The following is a 25,776-nucleotide window of genomic DNA, read 5'->3' as shown; positions in this document are numbered from 1 at the left end:
TCTTAAAATCTAAAGACCAGGGCCAAGACAGCACATCTTGAACATTTTATCTGTGACAGAGAAAGACCAACTTTCAAATCCTACTAGCCACCTCGGTGGTGAGAGTGCCTTCCCTCAGGTCTGCATCAGCATTGGAGCATCTCTACAAAACTGGAAATCAAGATGCTTTGTTCTCACTCAGCAATATTGTCCTTTACAAACATTTACAAAGAGACGAGACACCCAATTTCCTCTTTAAAAGCCCAATACTGTCCCAGACTAAGGGATATCCATGCGAGGATGAGAAATGCAGGCAAAAAGGAGGACAGGAGCAGCAAATGCAGCAGTGTCACGTACAGCCATTTCCATCAGACATAAATTTCTTCAAGAAAGGGAAATGCTAAGTTCCCTGTCACAGGCCTGAGTGACAGAGCCTGCCTGCCCGCTGCACTAAATCATGCCCCTTTGTGCTTCTGCTGCACATATCGTCACTTCACTGCCTGCGTCCTTCCTCAGACAAAGGGCACGCTCTGGAAAGGCTCCCAGCAGCGGCTGTGGAGGAGAGGGAACAGGGGTGCTCCTGCCAGGGCAGGGAGGCAGTGACCTGCCATTCAGCCATCAGGTTTGCAAATCAGAAGTGGCATGAGCAAATGCAGGGCATAGTTTCATACCCACAGCTCAGCACTTCACCAAAGGCAGCCGGTGAGACAATATGGATGCATAATTTGTTTTCTAACCTGCCTTTTATTTCCACCCTGCAGTTATTGCCTTTCCGTTTCCAACATTTGCAGATAATAAAGAGGTTAAATCACTTCACCGTGGTTCACAGCAATATGCAGAAGTATGTCCAAGCCTCTCTTTTTCAATCAAATCCTCTGACTTCATATTTACACCTTGCAAACTGCAAAGCTACCAAAGCCACAGGACATGGTGCAATTTCACCTTGCAAATGCTTGGAAGGACAATGACTACCACAAAATGCCTCTGGGAACCACCTGAGGAACTAACCAATGACCTACACAGTGCAGCCAGGCTGGTTTTCTTCTGCTGCTAGAAAAGGATTAAATTTAACTTGTTCTAATCATCCATCTGAAGGCTTATGTTTTTTCCTGAAAACTTCAGTTTTGTATTTGCTGTGTACAATGGTTACACCTCACAGGGAATGCATTTATGGCATTTCCTTCTGCACAGAGGAGGAATTCCCCTCTGCGCAGTGAAGTATCAGAGTGTAAGCTGCATTTTTGGCCTATTTTCTTTAAGACGTTCCCATGTAGAGAAACAGATAAACTTCTATAACCCCCCTCTCTATTTTGTGCCTTTTTTTCACCACAGACCTGCTCCCCAACAATGTTATGTGGCCAAGGGACTGCTCTGAGCCTGACTCTCTGACTGAGCAGTCAGGAATCAAGCAAGGCAGCCTGTCCCTGCCCTCTGCTCATCTCTTTATTCCAGAGGAACTATTCAGGATGACTGAGCCACAAATAGCAGGTCACCTTTGTTCTCAGGACATGAAGAAGAAAGCAGTTTTAAACCTGGGCATCTTTCTATTCCTGCCCTCTGAGCCTACATATCTGTCCAAAAGACTCCTCACTGCATGTCACTACATCTTGTTAAAACTTCATCTAGCTTAGCTCATGCTTCTATGATGAGCTTTATGGTTTATATAGTGGGAGAGATGTGTCAATGTAAGTGATGGCCAGCCAGGCCATGCAGTTAAAGGCTGCAGATGCTGCTGAAGGAGGAAGCTGCAGGCCCACAAGGCCGAAAAAGGTCTTTCAGAAAGACAAGTAGAGGAAATGTGCTTCCTTCATTGTGTTCTTCTGGAAACGGGAAATACCTCTGCCTCACTGGAGACGTGAGTAGCAAGTCTTCCTTCTTTCTATTTATCTAACAAACGCTGGCCAGAAGGATGCTGCTCGTCCCAGGGGTAAGACTGGATCTTTAGTGTTGGTGATTAAACAGTGCTGGAAAGAAGATGCTGCATGCATCCATGAACAGTGCATTTAATTAGTGACATTCACAAGAGCTTGGACATGATTTCCAAGACCTGTGATAGCAATGGACTCTTTTTATTTTTGGAAACGAATGAATTTTCTTTATCCCTCACATCTTAGTGCACTTCCTCTATACACGTCATCAAAGCCTTCTTTGGCTGAGACTTCTTCTGAGGCAATCTCAGGAAAAAGAAGCTGTGGAGTTAGAAAGCATCAGTTCAAGAGCCTCAGGGAGACAAGAAATGCCCAGCACGTGTGCTCAACAACAGACGCTGTTTTCAAGTTGGAATCAGAAGAAACCATGTGAGACTTACACCAAGAATCAACTTTGCATGCGGCTTATTATGTTCAAGTAGCAAGCAACAATTCAAACACAGCTGAAAACCATCCACTCTGGATGTAATTACATGCTAAAAAGAAAAAGCCAGAATTTTGACCTAACTAAACTAAGCTATATACAAAACTACTGTCTATTTTACCTATTTTCATCTTTTTAAAGGTTTGACACAATGTTCCTGACCACTAGGAGTCAAAACCCCTACTTAACTCCATGCTGGCCACAAAACCTTCAGGAACGGGAACCAGAAAGGCACTTGGCCACAAAACCTCAAAAGCAGCTCAGACACATTCCTCTTCCTTGTTCTCCAGGTTTACAAATCAGGTATCTCAGGCAAAGTTATCCAGAGTAAGCAGGCCATGAAACATGCATTTATTCTTTCTGCTTTTCAGCTAGAATATTTTCCAAGGATTTAAATTCCACATGTTACTCTTTATCAATCATTATCAAAGGAAGATTTAGTTTATGAGTAAGTCCATAGAAAGAAAGATATTGTAGGTCACAATCAAATTCTTTGCCTAGTTCATTTGGGTTTCAATGACCTTCTGTGACTAAACAACATACAGTGACAATGTGCTGAAAATCAGCAGAGAGTCACTAAGAGCATATCCTGGAAAGGTCTTTACCCCCATAAGTAAGTATCCAAAAGTATACTTAGATTGCGTGTGGATAACAATCTTACTGAACAGGCCATTTAGATAAATTTATTACAAAATAAGTTTTCTATTGCATAAGTATGCATTCTTAGGGGAGAAAGAGAAGCCAGACCATTGAATCCTATTAGCATTATAAATGTACATTAAGTAATGTTAACTTATTCTACATTGAATCTGTAATTACTTATGCAAATACAGTCCCCTTTCTGAATTTGCACCAAGACACCTCCTCTTTCAAAAGACACCAACAAAGGAAAAGTAGTTTACAACTACTGGGTTACTTATTACTGCTGTGGATTTGCAGTTATGTTTTATTCTGAAAAAAAAAAACAACAAAGAAAGTGATTAAGTATTGACCAAATGTAAAATAAATGTCAACAGGAGGATAAGATGCTGAAATAAAAAGAGAACTTTTCTCTAAGTCTTCTGTCTAATGATTTCATTTATCGCTTACACATTTTTTTCAAGACAAAGTGCAAATTCCCAGTCAATAGTGTGTCTTTAAAGGCAACAGTATATAAGAAAGCACAAATTTAATAGTATGGTCAACTTCAGCTCATGCTTTTCTGCTGCTCTGAACTGCTCTAGCCTGACATTTAAGTTTCACACGCTCAAGCTCAATTTAGCAGAACAAAGTCAAAGCTCATATGTAAGATGATATAAGTTGCATGTCACTAAGTAGGTGAGAGTTTAACCCACTGTGACTCAAGGATGGATGGGGCTGGAAAATTTTCAACAATACCTTCTTGCCTCCTACTCCTCTGATTTTCATACTTGGAAAAGAACAAACAGGCTTTAATTTATATTGCAGACCAGCTACTGGAAAAATTGCTCGTCCAATTCATGGAAGCAGATGGTCAAAGCACCCTCAAGGAACAGTTAAACAACAGCATGTCAGAGGATCATCTACAGACCAAGATATAAAAGTCCAATTATAGTGTTCATAGAAGCTCAGTCTTTTAGGCTACTATATCCACTATCCTCTCTACCTCAGTAAAGCAAATCAAGTGAAGCTACAGTGATCTGTTTGTGTTAAATTATATTTCCCACATCCTAGAGACAATATTTTCCTGATTATTCAAAGCTGTGAGAATACACTTAAATGACCAACATGAGTAATGTTGTAGCTTGGCATTTTTTATCTGTTTAATAATCTTCAAGTCTATACAAAATATGAAGCTCCCAGATTTTAATCTCCTTTCAACTCTACACTGAACAAAAGCATTCCAAGTGAAAGACCAGTTCATATCATGTACTCAACTGCAATTACCTAGCCTCAAATATTTGACAGAAGACTAGTTACTATGTAACTACAATTTAATGAATTTTTATCTTATTGATTTGAACTATACTTTCATACATGGATTTCTTCTTTGAATAGTTTGAACAAGCAAGACACCAACTGACAACACCAGCAATTCTGATACTGTTGTACCTAAATACCAAGTAGGTATCTTATTTCACAGTGTCCTCAAGCACCAACCTCATAGAGAGACCTTAATAAATATGTTTGGAAAAAATCCTTTCTTTTATATGTATATACAGACATAAAAAATATAGGCAGATAATACAGAGACAGTAATTACATACGTATAAAAACATTCAAATGAGCATGTATATTTAGTACACTTTAATAAGTTATTTTACTTTAAGAACTTCTGAAGGTCAGAAGTTCTGTGTATAATCATGGTTCTTTTCTGGTCGCTATGTAGTTTTTCAGTGAGTTATGTGCTCAGTTTAAGAATACTTACATATTCTTATCTGGATTATATTAGAACAAACAGAAGTGCAACAAGTTCCCAGTCAACAAACACATCTAGCAGAAACCACCATGGCTATAAAGTAATCGTCTTTCATTGCAAGCAGCTGTTTACTAATAAACAACTACATGAGAGGCCCTTGAAGGAAAGGCCACAGGAAAAAAACCAATGTACTTTAATTAAAAAAAAAAAAAAAAGACATGAAACTGAAAGCACTTCTGAACTGAAACCATAAGTCTTTCTGGCATCCTTCCCAGCTACTACTTGATTCTATGCCCTGTGTGACATTTTATATATCCTCATATTTGAACTACCCAACCATATTTTGTTTCTTCTTGCTACTGTTTTTTGAACTACTACCACAATGGTGTCACTATATAAAGGAAATGTACCACTTCACATTGTGTTATGCTTTCTATTTGTAATCTGCTTGATGCAGTTGTTTATAAACTGTAATTTATCTAAAAGATCTGCAGGTATTTCAATATATTTCATGAAACAGTAAGAATTCTGAATTTTGAACTGAGTTTTGCAGGCCTTATGTTGACCTGTAACACCTGTGGTCTTGTCAACCTTGACCTCAAATTCTAAAAATTGTTATTACTCTAATTAACTAACATCATGACAGCATCCACTAAGCATTAAGCACTGGACAAACAAAAAGATAGATGGTCCCTTCCCCACAGAGCTCAAACTTTAAGAAAAACAAGGATGGCAGTGCACTAACCCCACTAATTAAAAGTTTTTAGAAGATCTTCCAAACCCGGGACACCTATATTGTAGATTCTCACAGCTGAGCTTGTCACTCTGGGTTCCTTTAAAAATCAGAGGGCATTTTTAAGACCCAGGTCATCTGATCCATTTTAGGTAACTCCTTCAGGGTGAGCGCTGAATTGTAGATTTCACTCCCTAAGGGCAGCCTCTATTAATTAGTGAGATTGCTTGTGCTAACTAGCCATGCAGCTGCCCCGGGTTAGTGCACTAAGGTGCCATGGTATGCACAGATTTCACGGAGGAATGTGCCAGTCTGCAAGAGGGACTTAAAGGCAGAAAATCTTCAGGGACAAACTTATTCAAGCAGCTTGTTCAGGGCTTAATGGGTACATAAAAGAGAGTGAAAGAAGCAAGCAGAGAAACATGTTGCAAAACAAAGCAAAAAGTGTAATGGAGTGAGTAATAGTAAATGATCTCTCACAATTAGTTTGCTGGAAATAATACTTGGAATTGGAACTGAGAATTTCAGAGAAATGCCTAGTGCTACACCCTGTCCACAAAGACAATACAAATGAAATCCATCAGGAAATTATTCATATTTCACTAAGTCTTTCCTGTAAAAGAAAAAAAAAATTGCTCACAAATATTATCTAAATTACCTTTAACATACCCAGCTTAATCAAATCATCAACCACCTGAACTTGCTGCGTGTTGCTGCCCTGCTACCGGGGGATCATTCAGATCCCGTAAATCTTGAAAAATTATTTAAAAAACCGCAAACTCCCAAACTTCTCATCATGTAAAAAGTCAGTCTCATCCTTCTTCCTTTGATTGCTCCCCCTCAGTGCAAGCACACAGCTGTCCAAAAGGATCAAGTTTCATCTTCCTAAGCCACTTCAGTTGTGATGGATCCCGTACCGCAGTCTATAAACAGTTTTAGGTACATCTTCGGTTATGAACGGGTACATTTCCTAACCAGTATCATTAAAATACAAGGCAGTTCACTGAACTTGGAAAATACTAAGAAAATATTCTCCAGAATAATTTCTGGTATAATTATCTGGTATAAAGGAGGAGAAATACACTGTTTTCAAGTGCAAGACATGTAAGAAGTGGAGGCTAAAACAAAACCCATTAATCTATCTCCACCCCCATGTTCAAAACAAAAACCAGAAAAAATAATACCCTTCAGTGCTTCACATTAGGAAGACACAATCTGAGATGTGTCCCATATGTTTTGTTTGCTGGTTTTTAATAAATAAAGCATAATCACCCTGTTCTTTTTTTCTGCTTTCAGTAGAGATCCTCTAGTATATTTTCAGATTTGTTAGTACTATGGCTTTTATACTGTTCTCATCCCATTTTATTTGAATGCCTGTCAAATGTAACTACTCCGCCTCAGTGAACCATATCTGAGCTTTTCAGACATTCTTAAAGTTATCATGACCAAAGTCACACGAACCACAGACCTGGCTGAACTCAGGGAGCTGAGTGGGGTGTAACTACCTCTAGGTTCCTGTAATAAACTCTTGACCTGGGAGCCCTCGTAAAACCGTGACAGGCCACGAGCTTTCTGAGCAACTGCTGTCCCCAGGAAGCTGCCACCACCCAGGGACCACTGGACGGTGACAGCACTGGCCACGACCCCTCCACCTCATCCTGTGGCACCACCAAGAGGAAATTGGGTAGAGTTGGACAAACTGGCTTTAAACCACCTGGCAACTTTCTTTCACTGGAAAAATTCCTGCTGTCTAGTCATGGTTTACAGCTTATCTGCACCGTTAGAGGAATGAGCCAAAATCCCACGTGAGATGCTTCACTTGCATGGGTGTGTTGGCTGCTTGGACAGTGCCCTGAACCCCCACTGCACAAACACTGCTGCACGCACTTTCAAGAGTTACCTATTGATATTGGATGAAGAGCTAAGACAAAAATTGTCTTTCCTGGGGACAAGAAGTGTTTGAAGCTGACGGGTGAATGCCCTTCTTCTGAACCAAATGCATCCTTGTTGTGCTCACAGCCCTGTATACCCATATTTGGCTCAGTTCTATCTAGACGAGATTTTGTTCTATTTTTTCTTTTATTTTGCAGAGAAAACCTCCATGCCATGGCCCATCAGCTGAACAAGTACTGGCTCACTTTGCAAAGCTTAAAATAAAATCTGTAATAGATGCTACTGTTCCTACATTTTTAACACTGAATACAAAGCTGCTCACCACTTTCAAGGAACATAAAAATATTATTAAAATCATTGTGTAACACTGTCAGATTCTCTGTGATTCATATGCCTTAAAGCCCTAAATTCTGGATATGCATGGACTGCAAATCAAGGCAGAAAATGGATTTTAATACTTTTTATTTTTCTAAAATGACGGCTACCTTCATTATAAACAAACATCACATATTACAATACAGATCTTTGTAAAATTCTCCACCAGCTGTAGGTGTATTGTTTTTTTTTTAAAAAGATATTAGAGTGATATTTTGATATTCATTTTAATTTACGATTATGAGTTTCCTCAACTTTCAGTGAAGAAAACAATGAAAAATAAACACATTCTAAGATTTGGTTCCCAGAGTTGAGACTTCCTTCTGCATAGCTGAGTAAGCAATGTCTCTCCATCCAGGTATGAACAAGATCACATAAATTAACTTAAACAGTAAAAATCTATAACTGTTCTTCAGCCTCTTGCCAACTTTCCAGGCAAGTGGCTGGAAAGTTATTTCAGTCTTATTAGAAAGAGGAAAATATTTTCAAAGTCTCAAGCAAAACATGCTATTGTTTTACTCTTGTGACACAACAGCACACAAATATTCCTTGAAGTAACATTTTCAGTATTTAGAAGAATTACATGAACTTTAGAAGTGCTATGAAATATGATGTCCTCATCTTAGCATCTAATTATGCAAATAGCATTATGCTGTGCAAAATGCTTCACTGGCAGCAACCATAAATTTACTCCCTTAGAATAAACAGAGGGCAAAATTCCCCTTTTCTCCAAGCCTGAATACAGGAAACTTCCGCAAATATGCCATGAGAGAAAGCTCTCCCCTGGTAAAGGTCACACGGTGCTACCACTACTCTGGCCACCAGCATGGGACAGCCACGGGACACTGAAGATCACCACTGCCCAGCCACACTCAGCGCACAGGCCGGGTCCCTGGGCAGCCCCCACCGCTTTGTCGGGCTCATCCCTGCTCTCACAGCCGTCCCTCCCACCCCGGGCTCTCCAGCCTCACCACGGCGAGGGGAGGCAGCGATCCTTTGAAATTTTATGAAGCAAATAGCTTGAAAGTGCCATTTCTATGTTGAAATGAGCTGGTGCTAGTTCAAATATACGATGTGCTTACATTTTGGAGAAAAACTTGGTAGCATGCATTCAAGTGTCAGCCTCACTCCAGTGCTCCATGGCAGGAGAGAGCCATGCAAGCCAAGCACAGGCCCAGGAAAGAAAGGGTGCATCACACTCGATGTTGATCCCTTCCAATCATGAGAAAATGGACAGAAACCTCCAGAGATGATGAAATTGAGGCTTCACCAAGTGGTGGAAGAAAGCACAGGGTGGATATTTGTGGAGAAAATGGTTAGTGAGATTGTGCTGGATCTGTAACAGCTACAGAGTCAAGGGGATGGAGGAAAAAACCCAATTTCGCACCCCAGCATGCTTTCCAAGGAGCTTTACAACCTCATGCTGGTTAACAAGCAATTTTCAAATATAAATGTATTTTAAAGCAGATATGGTTCAGACAGTCTCTGGAATCATTAGTCCAAAACCCAAACTATCCATAGAGTGAAGATCACCATACTTACATCCAGCTGGGCTATACACAACCTAATTACTCCACACACAGACATACAGAGGGCATCCTTCCCAGCAACGAGCATCAGGCTCCTCAGCACCAGCAGCTTTGTGCAGCACTCGCCTCAGTCACTGGGTTCACTGGGGGCAGCTCTTTGGCTGCAGTCAGCTCTGCAGGACAGCAGGAGTCCACTTAACCCCTTCTAAAACTGTGTATGCCTTTCAACAAGACTCGTGTTGTGCCTTGAGTCTAAAACACTACATATGCAATACATTGCTTCCCTTGCTTCGTTGTTGTTTTTTGGTTTTGTTGTTGCTTTTAACATACTGCTATGATTATAAAAGCATATCAAGAATTAATTTCTGTTCAGATTTCCCTTACCACTTCAGCAAACGCAGCATTTGCTCCTTTTTTGTTTCTGGCCTTAGTCCTAACAGAAGTTCCTCATTCTGAGATTGTCACTTTTTTCTCATTCTCCCTCGGAAAACTCATTCTGATTTCTGTCACCTTCCTCCTCCACAGACTCCCTTTTCTCATTCTGCTGTGCCAGCAAATAACTGTCAACATGGTGCAATGTCCCATTTACAGGTACACTTCTATGCATTGTTGAACACTGCTCCAGTGAAGGGTTTTTTTGCCTCTTCCTTATCCCACCATGCCACCAAATAATTTGATTTGGGGTTGTTTCTTGATTGCTTTAAGGTGTATTGTAGTTTTGTTCATGTTCAGAAAAAAATCACTGTAACCAGATCCATTACTTGCACGCAACAGTACACAAAGGAATGGGGGACTTAGGTGGTACCTGACAAAGTAACAACTTCAGGTTGGACCGATCCTGAGATCTCTAACATTGCCAAAACTTTCACTGATGTAAGCAAGAGTTTTTGCAAGGAATAGCTGAGGGCTTCCAGTCGAAGTAGAAAATTCCTCTGAATGAAAGGCATCTTAGGTCTGGGAAGCTTTTGAGACAGAGATCACTCAGGCCGTAAAAGTGCTTGTTTATGACAGCTATATATTGATACCCTGATTGGGATAATCAGAAAATATGTATTATTATTTTAATTATAAATGGTAAATTCTATTTACTCTAACCCTATTCACCCTAATTCTTTTTCTTGTAATATTTCATTTACAACTTCTATTTGTAGCTTAAATTTTCAAGTAACCCAAACTTCTAAAAACTAAAGCAATTTTTAAAATTTTCTGAAATATCTCATTCATGTTACAGTGCTATATTCTAAAGCAGCTGGGTCAAACTCAGTTCCTTATGAAGAATCCTTGAAACATTAAGATTGCATGAATAACCAAAAGCCTCAGTTGCATAACTGAGGCCAAGGAGGAACCAATAAATCTCTGCCAGATAGCCCTATTCATCAGTAACTTCTGTTTGTCTAAAGCATATCAGCTAGAAAAGCAACTTGTCATAGTTCGAAGATTTAGAGAGATGAAGAACCTCTTGCTTCACTTAATACTTTGTCAGAATAATGAATCATTTCTACTGTGAAAAATGCTGTGCATTACTCCTCATTCAAATCTGCCCAACTCCCCAGCTATAATCTTTAGTTTGTGTTGTGATTTTCATTGCTGCTCTAAAAAGCCAATATAAAACCAGTGGATTTTCTCCTGCTCCAAGAGACTTATATTTCTTAATCAAGGAGGTTCTCTGTTTTGATAGGGTCGACAGATTAAAAATTCACGGTTCTCAGAGAGAAATAGTTTCACCAGATCTCACATCATTTTGCGTGACTTTTTTCTGCAACACTCCCATGGTTCTACATCCCTTCAACAATATTGACCCAAAAACTATAGCATGAGTTCCTGCTGCAGTGTGTACAGAGGTAAAGCTATTCTTGAGTCCTCATCACTGTCCTCCTGGAAAATGACTCCTTTTAGAAGAGTCTCACACTAGGAATTCTTGTGAATTTGCAGTTCAAAAGATCATTGAATCCCTTCCAGACTTACTGTTTTCCAGGCTACAGCTTACCCTATTTTTGAAAATTCTGTTTGGCTATGAGGAAAATAAAATGCTTCACCATGACAACAACAAAAAACCGCAATGAATTGCACAGAGAAGTGGTGGGATCTCCTTCACTGGGAATATCCAAGACTCCACTTGACAGGGCCGTGGATAACCTGATCTAAGTTCCTGCTTTCAGATGGTGTCCAGAGGTCCTTTCCAACTTAGGCTTTGCTTGGACTTTCAATCACATGCTTGAAGGGAGCTAATTCTTTCCCCAATAAAATTTTCCAAAGATAATGTAAAAGCTTACAAAATTATTTGGCCTTATAGGTTTGTAACACCATTGCTAGTTCTCTTAATACCAACGCAGTATCTTCGCTGAAGCTCTTATGCTTGAGAAGTTTGATCCACGTAGCACTGCAGTTTACTGAACATTTATCTTAGATACATTATGCATTTACACCACTCTCATAATCATTAATCGGCTCTAGTGACCACCAGAAAGCGATGCTGCAGGCCGCTGCGTGCTCCCACACCACCAGCAGCAGACTCGGCCACACAGGGACCGTGTGCGGGGCATACACGTCTCTGTGCCAAATACGCAGGTACGTTTCCTGAGACACTGCCCGAGTCTGACAGATCACTACCTCTGGCTTTACCTCTCAGCCCAAAGGATTTGTTTACACATCTGACTTAAATCTTTCCTCGACTGTTTTGTTTGTAATTTTCTTTGTAAAATCACCATTCTAACACTTGTCTCTCTTCACATCTTTAAAGAATTACTTGTCAACCTTTTTTGTATATTTTAATGATAAAGTGTTTAGGAAAGAAAAGATAATCTCATATCAAAATACGCTCTTTCAGGTTGCAATACACTCCGATTTTGTAACAAGATAATGCATGCCTGACAGGACAATATATCAAACTCCTATGGCATAAGATTACAATACAATTGTTTGGCAGTCTAAGCAGTGTATTTCTTCACCGAATTCTAGATACCAGTAAAAAGCTAAATTTCTATAAAATCTACCTTTTAACCTATTCCCAACAACTGTTTCAAGGGGTGACCACATTTAGCATTCTCCTATATGGAAAAAATTAACTTCTAGCTATATTAACCTCCTCCCACATGAACTCATTTCGCCACAATTTTAGAAAAAATATAAATCGAGGTTGAGCAACCAAACTCAAAGTTTCGTTAAACTCAAGCTGGCAAACCAGGACGAGAGCACTTCATTACCAACCTTTGAAGCAATCCACAGATTTCTTAAAATGTTAAGTGTCACCTACTTCTCCCTCTGTTAGTCAAAAGGCACTCTAATAATTCTCCTTAAAACCTCCTTTGGGAGACATTCAGATGATGGTCTTCCCCGGCCTGTGTCTGCAGGCAAATCACATTCTTGATTTCAGTTTTCCAGGAGGAGGAGTAGAAACTATGCTAGTATCACTGACCAGCTATTTCCCAGGACTAAAACTATGCCAAATGACCTGTTCCAATGGTCCAGCCATGCTGGTGGCTAATACACTTCTGGCTCCTCTACAAGGGGTTGAGGTTGAGAGGAATCTGTAACTTTGTGATACTTCAACCTTCAGATAATTTCCTGGACGTTACAATAATCTTCTCTCTCCAGCCACCAAGACAGTGATCCCTAAGCATTTGTTACTACTAGACTTTCTGTAAAGGTCACTGTACTTCACAAATGATTTGTAGCAGTGTGTAAGGCAGGAGGGAAGACAAACAAATACCCTGCAAAAGAAAGAAAAAGCAAAACAACTACTTTCATTTTGTTTATCTAATACCATAGCTGAACAAAACTCTCTGAAGTTTCTTGGCCTGTGAAACAGTATCTGCAAATCTTTAAACAATGAGCTCGTTCTTAATGCTTGGATTAATTCAAATTGTATAAAACTGCTTAGATAAAGACTGCACTGCTTTCATACGCAGTAGCCCAGCAATGTGTCAGAGAAACAAATACCGGTTTTGTCCTGTTGACTCTCAGACTGCTAATTATGAAAAAGTGGGGAAAAGCCCTCTTACACGGCCTGTGATCTTATCCCTTATCCTTTCTGACCAGCAAAATCTGGCAGGAAAGAAATAGCTCTACTGATAAGAAGGAATATCTCCCTCTCTTTTAAGTGAAGGCATAGTAGCTGCTCTCCTTCAAGTCAAACAGAGTTCATGGTACAGTATTTAAGAAATTTTCCAATATGATGAATTATTAACTTGTTTCAATTGTGTCTTCTTGGATTAGACTGAAGAAAAGTACAACTCCCACGATGTCTCCATATCTCAGTGTCACTTTTCTTTTGATCAGTGCCCTTTGGACTCTCAGAACCAAATTGCAATCATATTATCAGTCAAAAATACTGCTGAAAACCAGTACTTGTGTTATTAAAAATTTAATCCGATGCTCTTGAAATCATCTACAATGAACAACACCTAACCCAAGCATCCACGTGTGATGGTGATGTCAGTTAGACATTTGTATATCAAGACCTTCCACTAGGAAGAGCTTGGTTATTACACACCATCTGCCTTTTCACATACTTATATGGAGCTTTTAGGAAAGGCAATAGGGAAAAAGGGTGCCTTTATCACATTGCTGACAACCAACTTCACTTCCATGGGGGATATATGCGCAACACATCTAAGCAGGGTCTTAGAAGAGAAACAACTGTTTGATCCTCCTCTTGATGAGAACAAAGGAGAGATAAGAGATATCACGTGGGCTGTGGGGCTGTGCAGATTCATTCTTTGCAATGCTTCTTGGTGCCTGAAATTTCAGACTATCAAATAGTAGAGCTATGGTTATGACTGCTTATGTGACTCCATTATTAACAAGAAAACTGGAAATTCTCCCGTTATTTGTGAACAAGGGCAGTCTGGTCATGTAAAAGACAAGTCATGTGTTTTTGCTGAGCACAATATCACCATATGCTGGTGCCCATCAGTCTGTGCTGGTCATTAATTTTCAGAAGGACTTTAATGGTTCTGCTCTTAAGTGCAACGCGCAACACACCTAGAACTGACTCAAGGCTGCTGCGGCCGTACGTGCAATCAGAAAAGGCTCATAAACTATCAGCCTCTGACTTAAAAGGCAAAATGTTTTCCACAACTTATCAAGGCTTTTCTTCCCAACATATGTCTTATTCAACATTCCCTCACTCTTACATTTCAGATAAAATTACTTAAATCTGCCTACTGCAACAGGCTGCCACCAGACTCAGTTACTTTGCTAAATTTGGGTGAACAAAGGCAGGTGATTTTGTAGGTTGACAGAGAGATCAATACAAAAACAGTTTGGCTCTTTTAGCTAAACAAGCAGTCAAATAATATGCAAACTTATGTTTCCAAACACAGGTCCTTACCATACATTAAGTAAAACTAGCTCATTGACCTCATCTCCACTGAAACCATCTGAAGGTAGAACAAACATTTTGAAATGACGACTGTATTTTAAAAGACCTCTGAAGGATCACAGAACCCAGACATTCAAGAAAGCTTTCAAACCACAGGGAAGATAAGCCAAAAACAAAGGAACAGTGGCTAGACCAACCTCACTTTAAAGGCTTGATAAATTTCGTCTGATTGCTTTTTTCAGAGGAAGTTAGAAAAGCTATTCTGCTCTCAAAATTGAATACTAAAAAAAATGAGAAAGAGAACAACAAGAGTACAGACATTTTGGCAGTATCCAGGGAAGTCTGACAAGCAGCAGCAGAAAGAACAGATCAAAAGAACACATAAGTTCTTTTATTGCAAAAAATACCTAGAATTCCATGTTTATCTTACCACAATAAGCTACTGAATGGTTATCTAAGCAGCTCTTGTTTTGCCAGGCAACTCAATACATCTGTAGGTTTTACTCCACGTTAGTTTTGCTCTGATGTGCTTAAAACGCTACACAGCAAGTAAATTTAATCTAAAAGGTTATATGTCTCCTTAGGAAAAAAGAGTCGCCACAGAGAGTAATCATCTTAAACAGAAAATCTTTTTGATATCAATTCAGAATTATTTGCCCCAGTTTCTACAATTAAAATCACATAGCTGTGATATATCACAAAAATCCCAATCCCTTCTCTTTCTAGTAATATATTGCTAATAGGTGTGTGAGAAAGCCACAGAAGTACACTAAAAAAATCCCAACCCAACATGAGAAGTATCTGTTTGAGTGCCTGTGAACTTACTCCCCGCACCCCCCCCGCCTCAGTTCTCCTTTTATAAGTATTACAAGTTTCCCTAAATTCCAAGTTGGCTTTGCCTATACAACACAATCACAAAGAAAACTGTCTAACATACTGTAAGTAGAACTATTCTTGGCAAAATAACATCTCTGAGACAGGTTTAAGTCATGTAGAAACAAGACTCAACTTGTGAGTTCCGAGTTTCTTTAGAACAAAACAAAACTTGCTGTCACAGCATGAGGAAAAACAATATCTCAACCCCAAAATATTACAGCAGAAGCAACAGAAGACATGGGAAAAAGTAGCTCTCTCATCTTCACTGTTGAAGTATCTTTGGAGTAGCATTCTACTGTTTTCTAACCCCTTCAATTCAGAAGAGGCCCACAAAGTAGCAGTTACTTCAGAGTTCCAGAAGACTTCCAATAGATAGATTAATCCTTACATATAAACACTCTCTATAATTAGGTAAGAAAACATCTTGGTTTTTGGACAGCATATGACAAATTTTGAAATCGTAAGGTGAAATCAAATTGCATTTTAGCATGGTTCAAGGGAAGCCTTTCTTCTGCAGACTGCTAGTCTCCCTTTCAAAAAAACATCTGATAACTATTTTAGTAACCTGAAGTTTTTTGCACCTTTCAAAATCAAACTAGAAACATGTATAAACAATAGGATAATAATAATAATGAACACATGAGGACAATCCTTCTTACAGACAGCAGTCTTCTGAAAAAAAAAATTATCTATCCAAAAGTTTCCATTAACTCTCCACAAGCCCCAGAGAGGAAAGCCCCGGCTCTTCATCAGACCTGTACCTGGCTGGCAGAAGAGGCACGAGATGAGCAGCAAAGAGCTGAAAGGCTCCTTTTTCTTCTTCGTTGTGCCACAGGAGCACGAGTGGCTACCTCCTCCTCAAAATCCATCCCCTCGGTAGCAGACTGCTGCCAGCATGGAGCAACACAACCAAAGGCAGCACAAGTCCCTCTTTCTCCTGGGGCAGATTTTCTATAGGTGTGCATATGCAGCAAAGCCTCATCTGATGTGAAATTTTGTTACACATCCGGGTGTATGAATGACTCATATATAAAAATACTGGTTTCTCATGGTTGCATGCTTGTATACGGGTGGGGATAGAATAAATACACATTTGCACATGGGCTAGAACTACCCTTTTGTGACAGGATTAATACCCAAGACCAGGAGGTCACAATTTAACAATGAAAACAGGAGGGCAAAACATGCACAACAAAAAGTTATGCAAGAAGTGCAATCAGAGTAATACAAATAGGTAATGCTATGGTGAAATCTCTTGCGGAATTAAGCTACAGCAACAACCAAGTATCACATACGGCCTCCACAATCGTCCTGCATTACAGAAAGCTATTCATTGGCCTCAGGAGGAAACCTGATTCCTGCTTGCAGTAGCATCCCAGGCTCCGTACGGGATTAACGCAGTTGTTGAGTGCTGGAAGGCTGTGCCCGGAGCCCCGTCACCACAGCAGCGCCCGTCAGCTGCCGGGGCGAGGGAGCCGGGAGCGCCCGGCCTGCCGGGAAGCAGCAGCAGCTGCAGGTGCCTCCAGGACCTGCCACAGTGTCCGGTGCTGGAAACACTTGGTAAAAATAAACTATAAAGGAAGTACACATGAGCCAGGAATTAAATGCTTGCATCTGATACCAGAGGAAGAGCACTTGGGTCAGACAACTTGCCAGGGGTTTACGCCAACTGTACTCCAGTCAGCAGGAACGTTTCTATTGACATCGATAACAGCACCACGCAGGCCAAGAAAAACATTTTGTGATCTGTGCTGTCTTGCTCCATCCCACCCCACCCTTTTGCGATGCTCAGAAGGGAGAAGTTCTCCACTGATTTCCAGAAAGCTTTTGATGCTGTTTCTATCATATTTTCATTTAAGTTCTCTAGCGACAGACATCAATTAATTGCCTGTGATAGAACAGAGAGTGTCCCCAGGCTGCGAAGTGCCAAACCCCTCTCGGTCCCGCTCACCCACACAGGAGCGTGCCAGGGGCTGCAGGAGGCACCATCCTGCCTGTGGCCCCTGCGCTGGGCTGAGCATTAGCCAAAAAGATGGAAGCTTGGAACAGCAGCTGAAAAACAATTGAAACAATAGTGATCCTCAGTAGAGAGGGGAAAAGAAAAAAAACCAAACACCAACAAAAACAAAAAAAACCTGCCAGCTGTCAATACCAAATCATGGTACCTGAGATACCGTGGGAATTCCAGTCTAAGAACAGAGGAATACTGAGGCTCTCCCATATCCCCGGGTTGTAGATGTTGGAAATTTTATAAATGTCCCAGCTTTTCAGGTACACATTTTTAATTGAAGTGTTTATATTACACGTTCATTACATATTCTTAAATTATTTTTTTACATTATTCAAAATATTTTTTCTTCCTTTCAAACAATATTTACAGCTATTTAAATCAACCAACCAATGTCAATTATTTATTTATTCGGTCAATGGGAGATAAGTGACATTTCTTCTTACTTGTTCTAATCAAAGTCAAATATTTGTTCTTTCTTTGAGTAATTTATTACTAATTACAACAGTCTGATGTGTGGTATATGGTGTTACTAAAAACAGGGATACAAGTGAATAAATGCAACTAAAACTACACTTTCAAAGCACAGTGGAAGAAAGCCCAAAGCTCATACATAGACATTGATAGCAGGTGTGTTTCCAGACTTTAGACACCCACATAGCCACAAAAAAAGTGCAAACTGGAAAAGCCTCTGCTTATTCATCTGGCAGTGTATCTGGAAGTGAATATATCTTATAAAATTTAAAATCAGACTCAACTTCTTTCAAATACAAAAGATGTTTTAACTCTTTGGTTTGTCACTGCTTATTTCTTCCTCTTGCTGCCCTCCCCCTTCCTTGGAAGACAGATATCTCCCTCCTGACTGAAGAAATACTTAACTTCGACTGAAATGGAATTACAATTACTTTTTCTATTTTGAATTAAATCAATGCAAGAGCACGGAGACAGTCTATTAAATGTATTTGTAAGAAATACAAACCCCTTAAAGGCTGAAATATTCTTAAAACTTAGTTGAGCTCTGGAATTTACAGTGATGAGGCATTAACACAGTCAAGCATTTAGCAATCTAAAACAGAACTGGACATTCATGTAAGCATCAAGAAGATCCAGTCTTACAACTAACAAGAACATAATTTCGGAAGATAAATTTCAAGTTGTGCGTCAAAATAATCTAAAGATCAGAACATACATAATGCGCATGACCAATTATCCACCTCCTGAGAGGCTGTTAGACCCTCCTTATGAAGCCATGGCAGAAACCATCATGAAAAATATATCCTAGGTCTTCTGTATTTCAGACATAACCTAAGAGAAAAAGCTTCTCTGTTCCTTTCTTTAACAACTAATTTGGATCTTAGGTTAATATTTTTTTATGTGAAGTGTACCTATGGCAGTATATTAATCAGCCAGTGAAAACCTTTACTAAAATGTATAAATGTAGGAGTAGTTACATTTATATAGTCCTAAAATGACATTTAGCCCTTTGAAGGGAACCACGAGGCTGATGTGGCCCCCGGTGAAAACGAGTTTGACACCCATGTCCTAATGAATGAATGGAATCACTACAATCCACAACACAAGAGATGACACAGAAGGTACTAATTAATGACCAAAAAAAGCCACAAAACCAAAAAAGAACCCTTCAAAACATAATCTCACCCAACCAAAGTCGCTACATTGGTTTGATGTGTCAAGGTGCAAAACTTAATAACACCACATTCTCAATTTACTGAACTGGTGCAAGTACCAAGCCCGGGTGAATGCCAAAACACACATCTCAGTGGCTGCCATCAGAGCCACAGGTGGTGGCTGCAGTTTTAACAATAGCACTGTTTATCCTGGTGTACTCAATTCATTTGAAGGAATCACAGAAACTGGAGTATATGCTCCTAAGAGATTTGCTTGTCTTATTTACACTTGTTCTCTTATTTGAGCCCACAAAAGAGACTGAAATCCCAGGGATGATGATTAAACCACACCAGTTAATCAGGTGACTTTGGTGCAATCTGCTTTTGTTAGAGAATCAACTGAAAAATTATGTAATGAAGCAACAGTGGTCCAGAGGTGCATTTAATTTGCTAACGACTGACAGAAATACGTGCTCCTCTCCCAGGTGACAATGTGCAAATAGCACAAAAACGTTCCCAGTGGGAAGATAACAGGACTATGCAGCTGAAAAGAGAACAACCAAGGTACATTCATAACCATTTGCAGGGAAATCATCTTGAGACACAGCAAATATTCATAAATATTGCACCTTATTACAGGCCACAGAAAGGAACCCTTGATCAATGACCAGGGAAAGCTGCTCTGTAGCCTCAGCCTTACCACCAGCACGATCTGTTGCCCTCACCTAAGACCTTTGCCTGCCTGTGATGTTCCTCATCTGCCAAACCAGCAACCCTCATATCTTCTGTAACATACCTCCAGAACTACAGATGAGAGAGAATGCCTGCTCAAAACCAGCACAGCCAAAGATGTCTGTAGACCAGGGCTTCATTTTCACTTCTTGTACTCTTGTAAGTGAATAAGGGCTTGAAATTAACTTTGGAGTCGCTGACAAGCCCCATCTAGAATGGTTCTCTGAGGATGCCTTCCATGCTTTTCACAGCTGAGCTCAGCACAAAGCACAGCAACCTGAGGTTTAAAAGTAGAGTTGGAAGAGGAAGCAGTGGCAAAGCACTTTTCATGCACCAATCTACTTCTGCAGGATGTGTAAAGAAGGACAAGATTTGGCTTCCTGGTTGCCTTGGTCTGAAGGATGTTCTGCAGCCACATCTCCCTCCACCTCTGGGCAGAGGACCCTGATAACTGGGCTAAAGCAACGCGGGGCCAGGGCTCTTCCCCCATCACTGAGTCCTGAAACTTTGCCACCAAGAAGAAAGCAGCACAAGGTCCTCATGGCCTGGGAGAACTCAATTCTGCAGTCCTGTGAGTAGGCTCATTCAGCAGCTGGCCAAGGGGCTCACCACAAGACCAAACCTTGCAACACATCATTGCCCAGTGGCACAACTTCAAAAGGGAAAATGTAGGGTTTGCCTACCCCAAACTCCTTCAAGCGTCTCCAGAGAAAGGAGGGCACCAGGTCCAGGTTCAGAGGAGGCAGGAGGTGCCTCTGCCCCAGGGGTGGTCAATGCTAGGCCACTGTGCAGGACACTGGCTTACTTCTCTGTCACTATTGAAGGAGTTAGTCCTGCACTGAACCCACCCACCAAACAAGCCATGTTGACCGCTTCTGTGCAGTTTTTGGTAGTCCAGGAAACACCAGGAGTAAACAGAGTATGTGCAAAAAGAAATCTATAAACGCCTCAGGATATTTTTGGCCAGAAAAGCTTAAGTTTCTGAAATCTAAGGAATCTCAGGTGTCTACAATAACTGGGAGAGGTTTCCATGAATGCAGCTGCCTGAACTCTGCTTTAACAGAGACCTAAGTCCCAGATTCTTTACTGGATCTAATCGTAAGTACCAAAACAAGATTACTGCAGGCATTTACTGAGTCAGCTGAATACAAAAGATTCTAAAAATACTTTTGTTTGTCATAAAATGAGGTTAGAAAAATACATATACAAAGCTCACATGAACAAAGGTAAGCATATAACAACTACCTGGGACTTTGGAGTTACAAACAATACACACTATTTAAAATACAGAGGCGTTGCCACAGAAGAAAAGTTACTAAGCCTGTTGGGGCAAAGCAACTGCGCTGGTGTGTGGTTTGCATGGGGGGAGGGAAGGAAAAAGAGAAGGAATTGCTTTATTAGCCTTTTTGCAGCTTTCTTTTGTTTGCTTTTTCAAAAGAACAGCTTTTATTAATTAATTTTAAGTGATAGATATAAATTACTAAACTTATGTTTAGTAAAGTATTATCACTGTAGTTAAACTCCACTTACTCCCAGAGATACCTTAGGGCTAGTAGTTTAATATGTACCTTAATAGGTTGCCTTACTGTATTAAACTAAAAATTGAAAGACTTTCCACTGAGACATTTTGCTAGAAATATTCTTCCTCCTTAACATTTTCTCTTTTAGTGAATATTAAGTAAATCCACTTTACTTGGCTAATGAACTAGGTCTTTGTTCATTTATCTATCTAGCTATTTATAAATATCTCGCAATCACAGCATTATCTGGGGGCTAAAGAGCATGTTTCAACTCAAAACAAATGGACATGTCATCTCATGTCCTTCCATAAACAAAAGCTAAGGGCTTGGATTCCAGCAGAGATTTACGCTTGTAATTGTGTTTCACGTGTTCAGTGCTTTTAACATGGCAAAAGTAAGAGCCGTTGCCCTTAACATACAGCAGCAGCACTGGAAAGCAATAAATTGTTGTACCAGACGGTACATGAGACAGGGGACACGTGTGGATGCTGCGGAGGGTCTCCCTGCCCTGAACATGCAACCTGCTCTGCTGAGCTTACAAAGACCATGCAGAGAGGAGGGGGAATCGCTCATTCGGGGAGGGAGGTGGGACCCATCGGCGGAGGGGAGGCAGGAGCTTGCAAAAATCTCCTGAAACAGCTTCTGGAACTTTTTTTTCCCCTGCTCAAATACCTACAGTCTATGCTGACACAACAGCAAGTTCTAGCTGTATGACACTGACCTCCCAGATAAAAATAGGCATTTTTTGATGACACATTGTATACAGCAATATGTGAACCAAGTAGTAATGCAACAAAGTGGATTTTCTCAACCAGAAAAATCTGCAGCAACATATATCCAGGTTAAAATCACATTCTTCACAGACACTGTATATATTTTAAAGTCAAATGTAATTTTTTAACTTGGGTTTTTAACGGGTACAAAGCAGAAAACTATTCACACAATATTAACACTAAATCAACTTCTCCCTGCCCAAATCCCAGACATCAGCCAACAACACTGTAATTAATGCAAAATATGCTAGTTCAGTTGACACATTGTCATTTGTACATGTTCTAGTACTAAATAATGAACACTCAGACTTTGGGAGAAAAGTTAAATTGAAATAACTCTATAATATTCCCATTACTGGCTTAGTTTCAAGGTATAACTAGGAATGTAAAAGCAAAACAGCTGAAACCAAAAAAAAAAAAAAAAATCGATAGCGACTTCTTAACTTTGTACTCCTTTCAAATCCATTCACGTTAATAATCAATACACATTCCCAAAAAAAGTTTCCTTAGCCTTGCCTGATCAAGAAATGCAGAACGTCAGAAATCCTTCATACAGTTTTTTCACCTGGAATTAGATAATGTGCTTACCATATTCTGCAGCTTCCTCATTCCTTAAATCCTACCAAGGATTTACACTGAACTGAAGTTTCTCTCAACTTCACACTTCTCAGGTGTCTCTAAGCAGAACCTACGATTTTTCTCCTTCCACATTTTTAGGCTCAGACATTAACTACTGTAAGTCCCCACCCTTCCCCACCTAAATCTAACCCCGCTCAAACTGAGCGATTTGAACCAACTAAACTTTGTAGCCCTAAACCTGCTTCCCGTTACCACATCACAGCAGTGCCAGCGGGGGGGCTACCCCTTACGGATCGATTGTCCTTGATCTGGCGTGATTGATGCCAGCACAAAAGTGGTCGCAGCTAAGAACTCAGGGATTTTACTCTCCCTCCAGAGGGATCGACAATATCCCCTTTTGTTTGTACCTAAAACCCAAAATAGTATTTCTGCTGCTGGACTTTTACCTCCAAACATGTTTACCCTTTACTAATGCGTTTTTACCCAATAAAAAAATCTATTCAGAAATGCCCCAGTGTTAACGCTATGATATCAAAGCATGTATCAAAGCCTGTTTAACCAACTGATACTACAATCCATTAAAAAAAGCCTGGATATTTTTGCAGATATCAAATGCTGGGATAAATGCTGTTCTGATTTTAGGGTTCTATTTTAAGAGTTAAAGGAGAGACATCTGGCAATAATCTACAAATAAATGCACTGTCTCAATTCTTAGTTTCTCCTCCAAAACACTACCTAGGACATTTTTGCAGCATGATTCATATAATCAGCATAATACATTACAAAGCCTTTCAAATAATTCAGAATTCTCAGTTCATTCAATAAAAAACTCATTTTCGAAAGAGAAAAGGGCCATGCCAGAAAACTTGCTTTATTGACTCAGCCCTGCTGCCAGGAAGAACAGCACGGTGAAGCAAACTCCATGATTTCAAAGGCATTGTTTTTCAGCAGGGGCAGAGAGAGAGAAAGAGGCTTATTTACCGAAATGTGAGATTCCACAGGTGAGGCCACAGACGGTCTGAAATCCTCTTCCTTTAGCTCCAAAAGTTTCAATTTATGATGAAGCCTGTAATAATCCTTTCAAGCTGCCAGGTAAAACGCACGCCATTATCTCAGCTGTATTTTCTTTCGCCCTTTCACAGTGTAACTTTGTTATTTGCATAAAGCTTAGTTCTGGCCTATGAGACTTTTTGAACATCTACATGTTAGATTAGCTGTCTTGACATGCTCTATCAAGCATGACATCATGGATCTCCATGGTGACCTTAACCACACCTGCCCAGATGCCAGAGTTACCTGTCATGTTCAGACCTAACTGAACATAACAAAAAAAACCTCAACCACCATTTTCTGGGCACTGAGCCTATTACAGGCACCAGAAGGTTTGGTGGTAGTGGTTTTTTTTCTGTTTGTTTGTTTTAAATTGATGGAAATCTAATTTCGCTTGCCAATAAATTCGTTCTTCACAGAGCATTGTCTGAAATGCTAGAGCTGTTCTTGACTCTCCCAGTTTACTTTCGAGTCAAACAACAACAAAAGAAAGCCACAGCAAACATCTCCCAGCTCATTTTCTAAAGGCAGGCTCAAAAGCTTGTGCTCTGAAAAACTTCTACACACTCATTTTTGCTCTCTGCCCCTCAGAAAGTTTTTGTTGGTTTTTTTTTTTTTTTAGCGAGGTGACTTGTAAAACAGGTTCAAGGCAGGGATTACCCCCCTCCCACAGCCAGGTTAGCATTTTTAACCTCTTAATTGCAAACTCTTTTTCACCCTTGCAGCCACTGGCCCAGTTTTTATACTTGTTCCTGTTCTTTCCTTCGCTGCTGACCGGAGTCAACCCCACCTAAACAGTGACTGTGTCCTGCTGTCAGCTCAGCAGCTGATGATTCACACCATCTCAAGCTTCAGAAGACCAAGATTATTTTCCTCCTTCCTTTCTCTTTTTTCTTTCTCACTTTCCTGGGGATTACATTAGCACCCTCCTTTCATTAACTCAGACGAGACAGCCTTGGCAGAGGCAAGGTGTCCAAAGCTCCTGCAGGATCTTGCTTTACCTATAAAAAAAGGACCTTGTTTTACCTATAAAAAAAGATGTTGTTCCTCGGCTTGCCAGGCTTCCAGGTGGAGGGGGCTCTGGTGCCCAGCTGGTGGTTGTCTGCAAGGGGGGAAACCTGTAGCATGAGGGCAAACTGCCGGGCTGCGGGTCACGGAGCTGTGGCCACAGGGTGCTGCATGCCCCTGCAGGCATTTTGGGTTGCACAAGGCACAGCACACCTGCACCCCCCAGCTGCTGCAAACTCACACCCCAGACTATTTCACAGAGTGGCTCAGCTGCAGGTTATTTGCCTTGCGGCTGTATCCCAAGGCCCTTGTGCAAACAAAGATGGCCCCTGTCTCTGTGAGCCTTCCTTTCCAGAATAAGGTATCACTAACAGGGCGACAAACCTGTGGGGTGGAAGAGGGATGATCTGTGTGCACAGCTGGGAGGTTTCAGATCACCACGTTAGTTAACCATCAGTAACCCCTGCTGGCATTTTACCCGGCCACAATTGTACTTCCGATTTGTGGCAGATCACCAAGAGCAGAACCAGGTCCCCAGGAGGTACATCAGGGAGGGATTTATCTGAATAAATGAAGCCTGGATGAAACCATTAATATGTAGTGGAAGATACCAAAAACATTCAGAGCTGACCCTGCTGGTGGAGGTGATACAGCATGATCTGACAACATCAAACATGTTTTTCCTAATGTTTATTTTCAGGAAGCTGTGGGTCAGTTTGCCATACTCAGATAGCAATGGTTAAAACAGACAAGAGAAGAAAGTCCACAAAAAAAAAAAAAAAAAAAAAAGCAACAACTACCAATCCTGGTTTTCTGGCTCATTTTTGTTGGTTATGGACCTCACAGGGTTTAGAGCACCCTGGAAGAAAAATTATATTATAATATTATATCCAAGGGACTATCTCCTGACTGTAAATATTGGGATGTTTTATGTTCCAGAAACATCATTTGACATAGAGATTAAAAAGTGGTGTTGCATTGGCTACTATCCTTAATAGATCCCCCACAGTGGGGAAAATCCCACCATGGATAATGTTGCCA

At 40.4% G+C, this 25,776-nt stretch overlaps 1 protein-coding gene across 20 annotated transcripts in view; it reads right to left on the bottom strand.

The window, feature by feature from the left end:
- Positions 1-25,776, bottom strand: part of KIAA1217 (KIAA1217 ortholog) — a 362,847-nt gene that overhangs the window by 145,669 nt on the left and 191,402 nt on the right. The window contains exon 1 of one of the 20 annotated variants that reach the window (XM_065830212.2): positions 23,659-24,048. The exons of 18 other annotated variants lie outside the window; for them this stretch is intronic. Coding sequence is in view for 1 of the 2 variants with exons in the window: in XM_071805235.1 (XP_071661336.1) it covers positions 22,687-22,707 (21 nt within the window). In the remaining variant the exon portion in view is untranslated. Of the gene's footprint in view, positions 1-22,686; positions 22,852-23,658; positions 24,049-25,776 lie in introns of those variants that run through there. One more of the 20 variants, XM_071805235.1, reaches the window with a different exon arrangement.

The sequence above is a fragment of the Patagioenas fasciata genome, chromosome 2 (assembly GCF_037038585.1).
Source record: "Patagioenas fasciata isolate bPatFas1 chromosome 2, bPatFas1.hap1, whole genome shotgun sequence".
Classification (NCBI taxonomy): domain Eukaryota; kingdom Metazoa; phylum Chordata; class Aves; order Columbiformes; family Columbidae; genus Patagioenas; species Patagioenas fasciata.
Note: the sequence above shows the minus strand (reverse complement) of the source record. Positions and strands in the feature narration are given on the sequence as shown.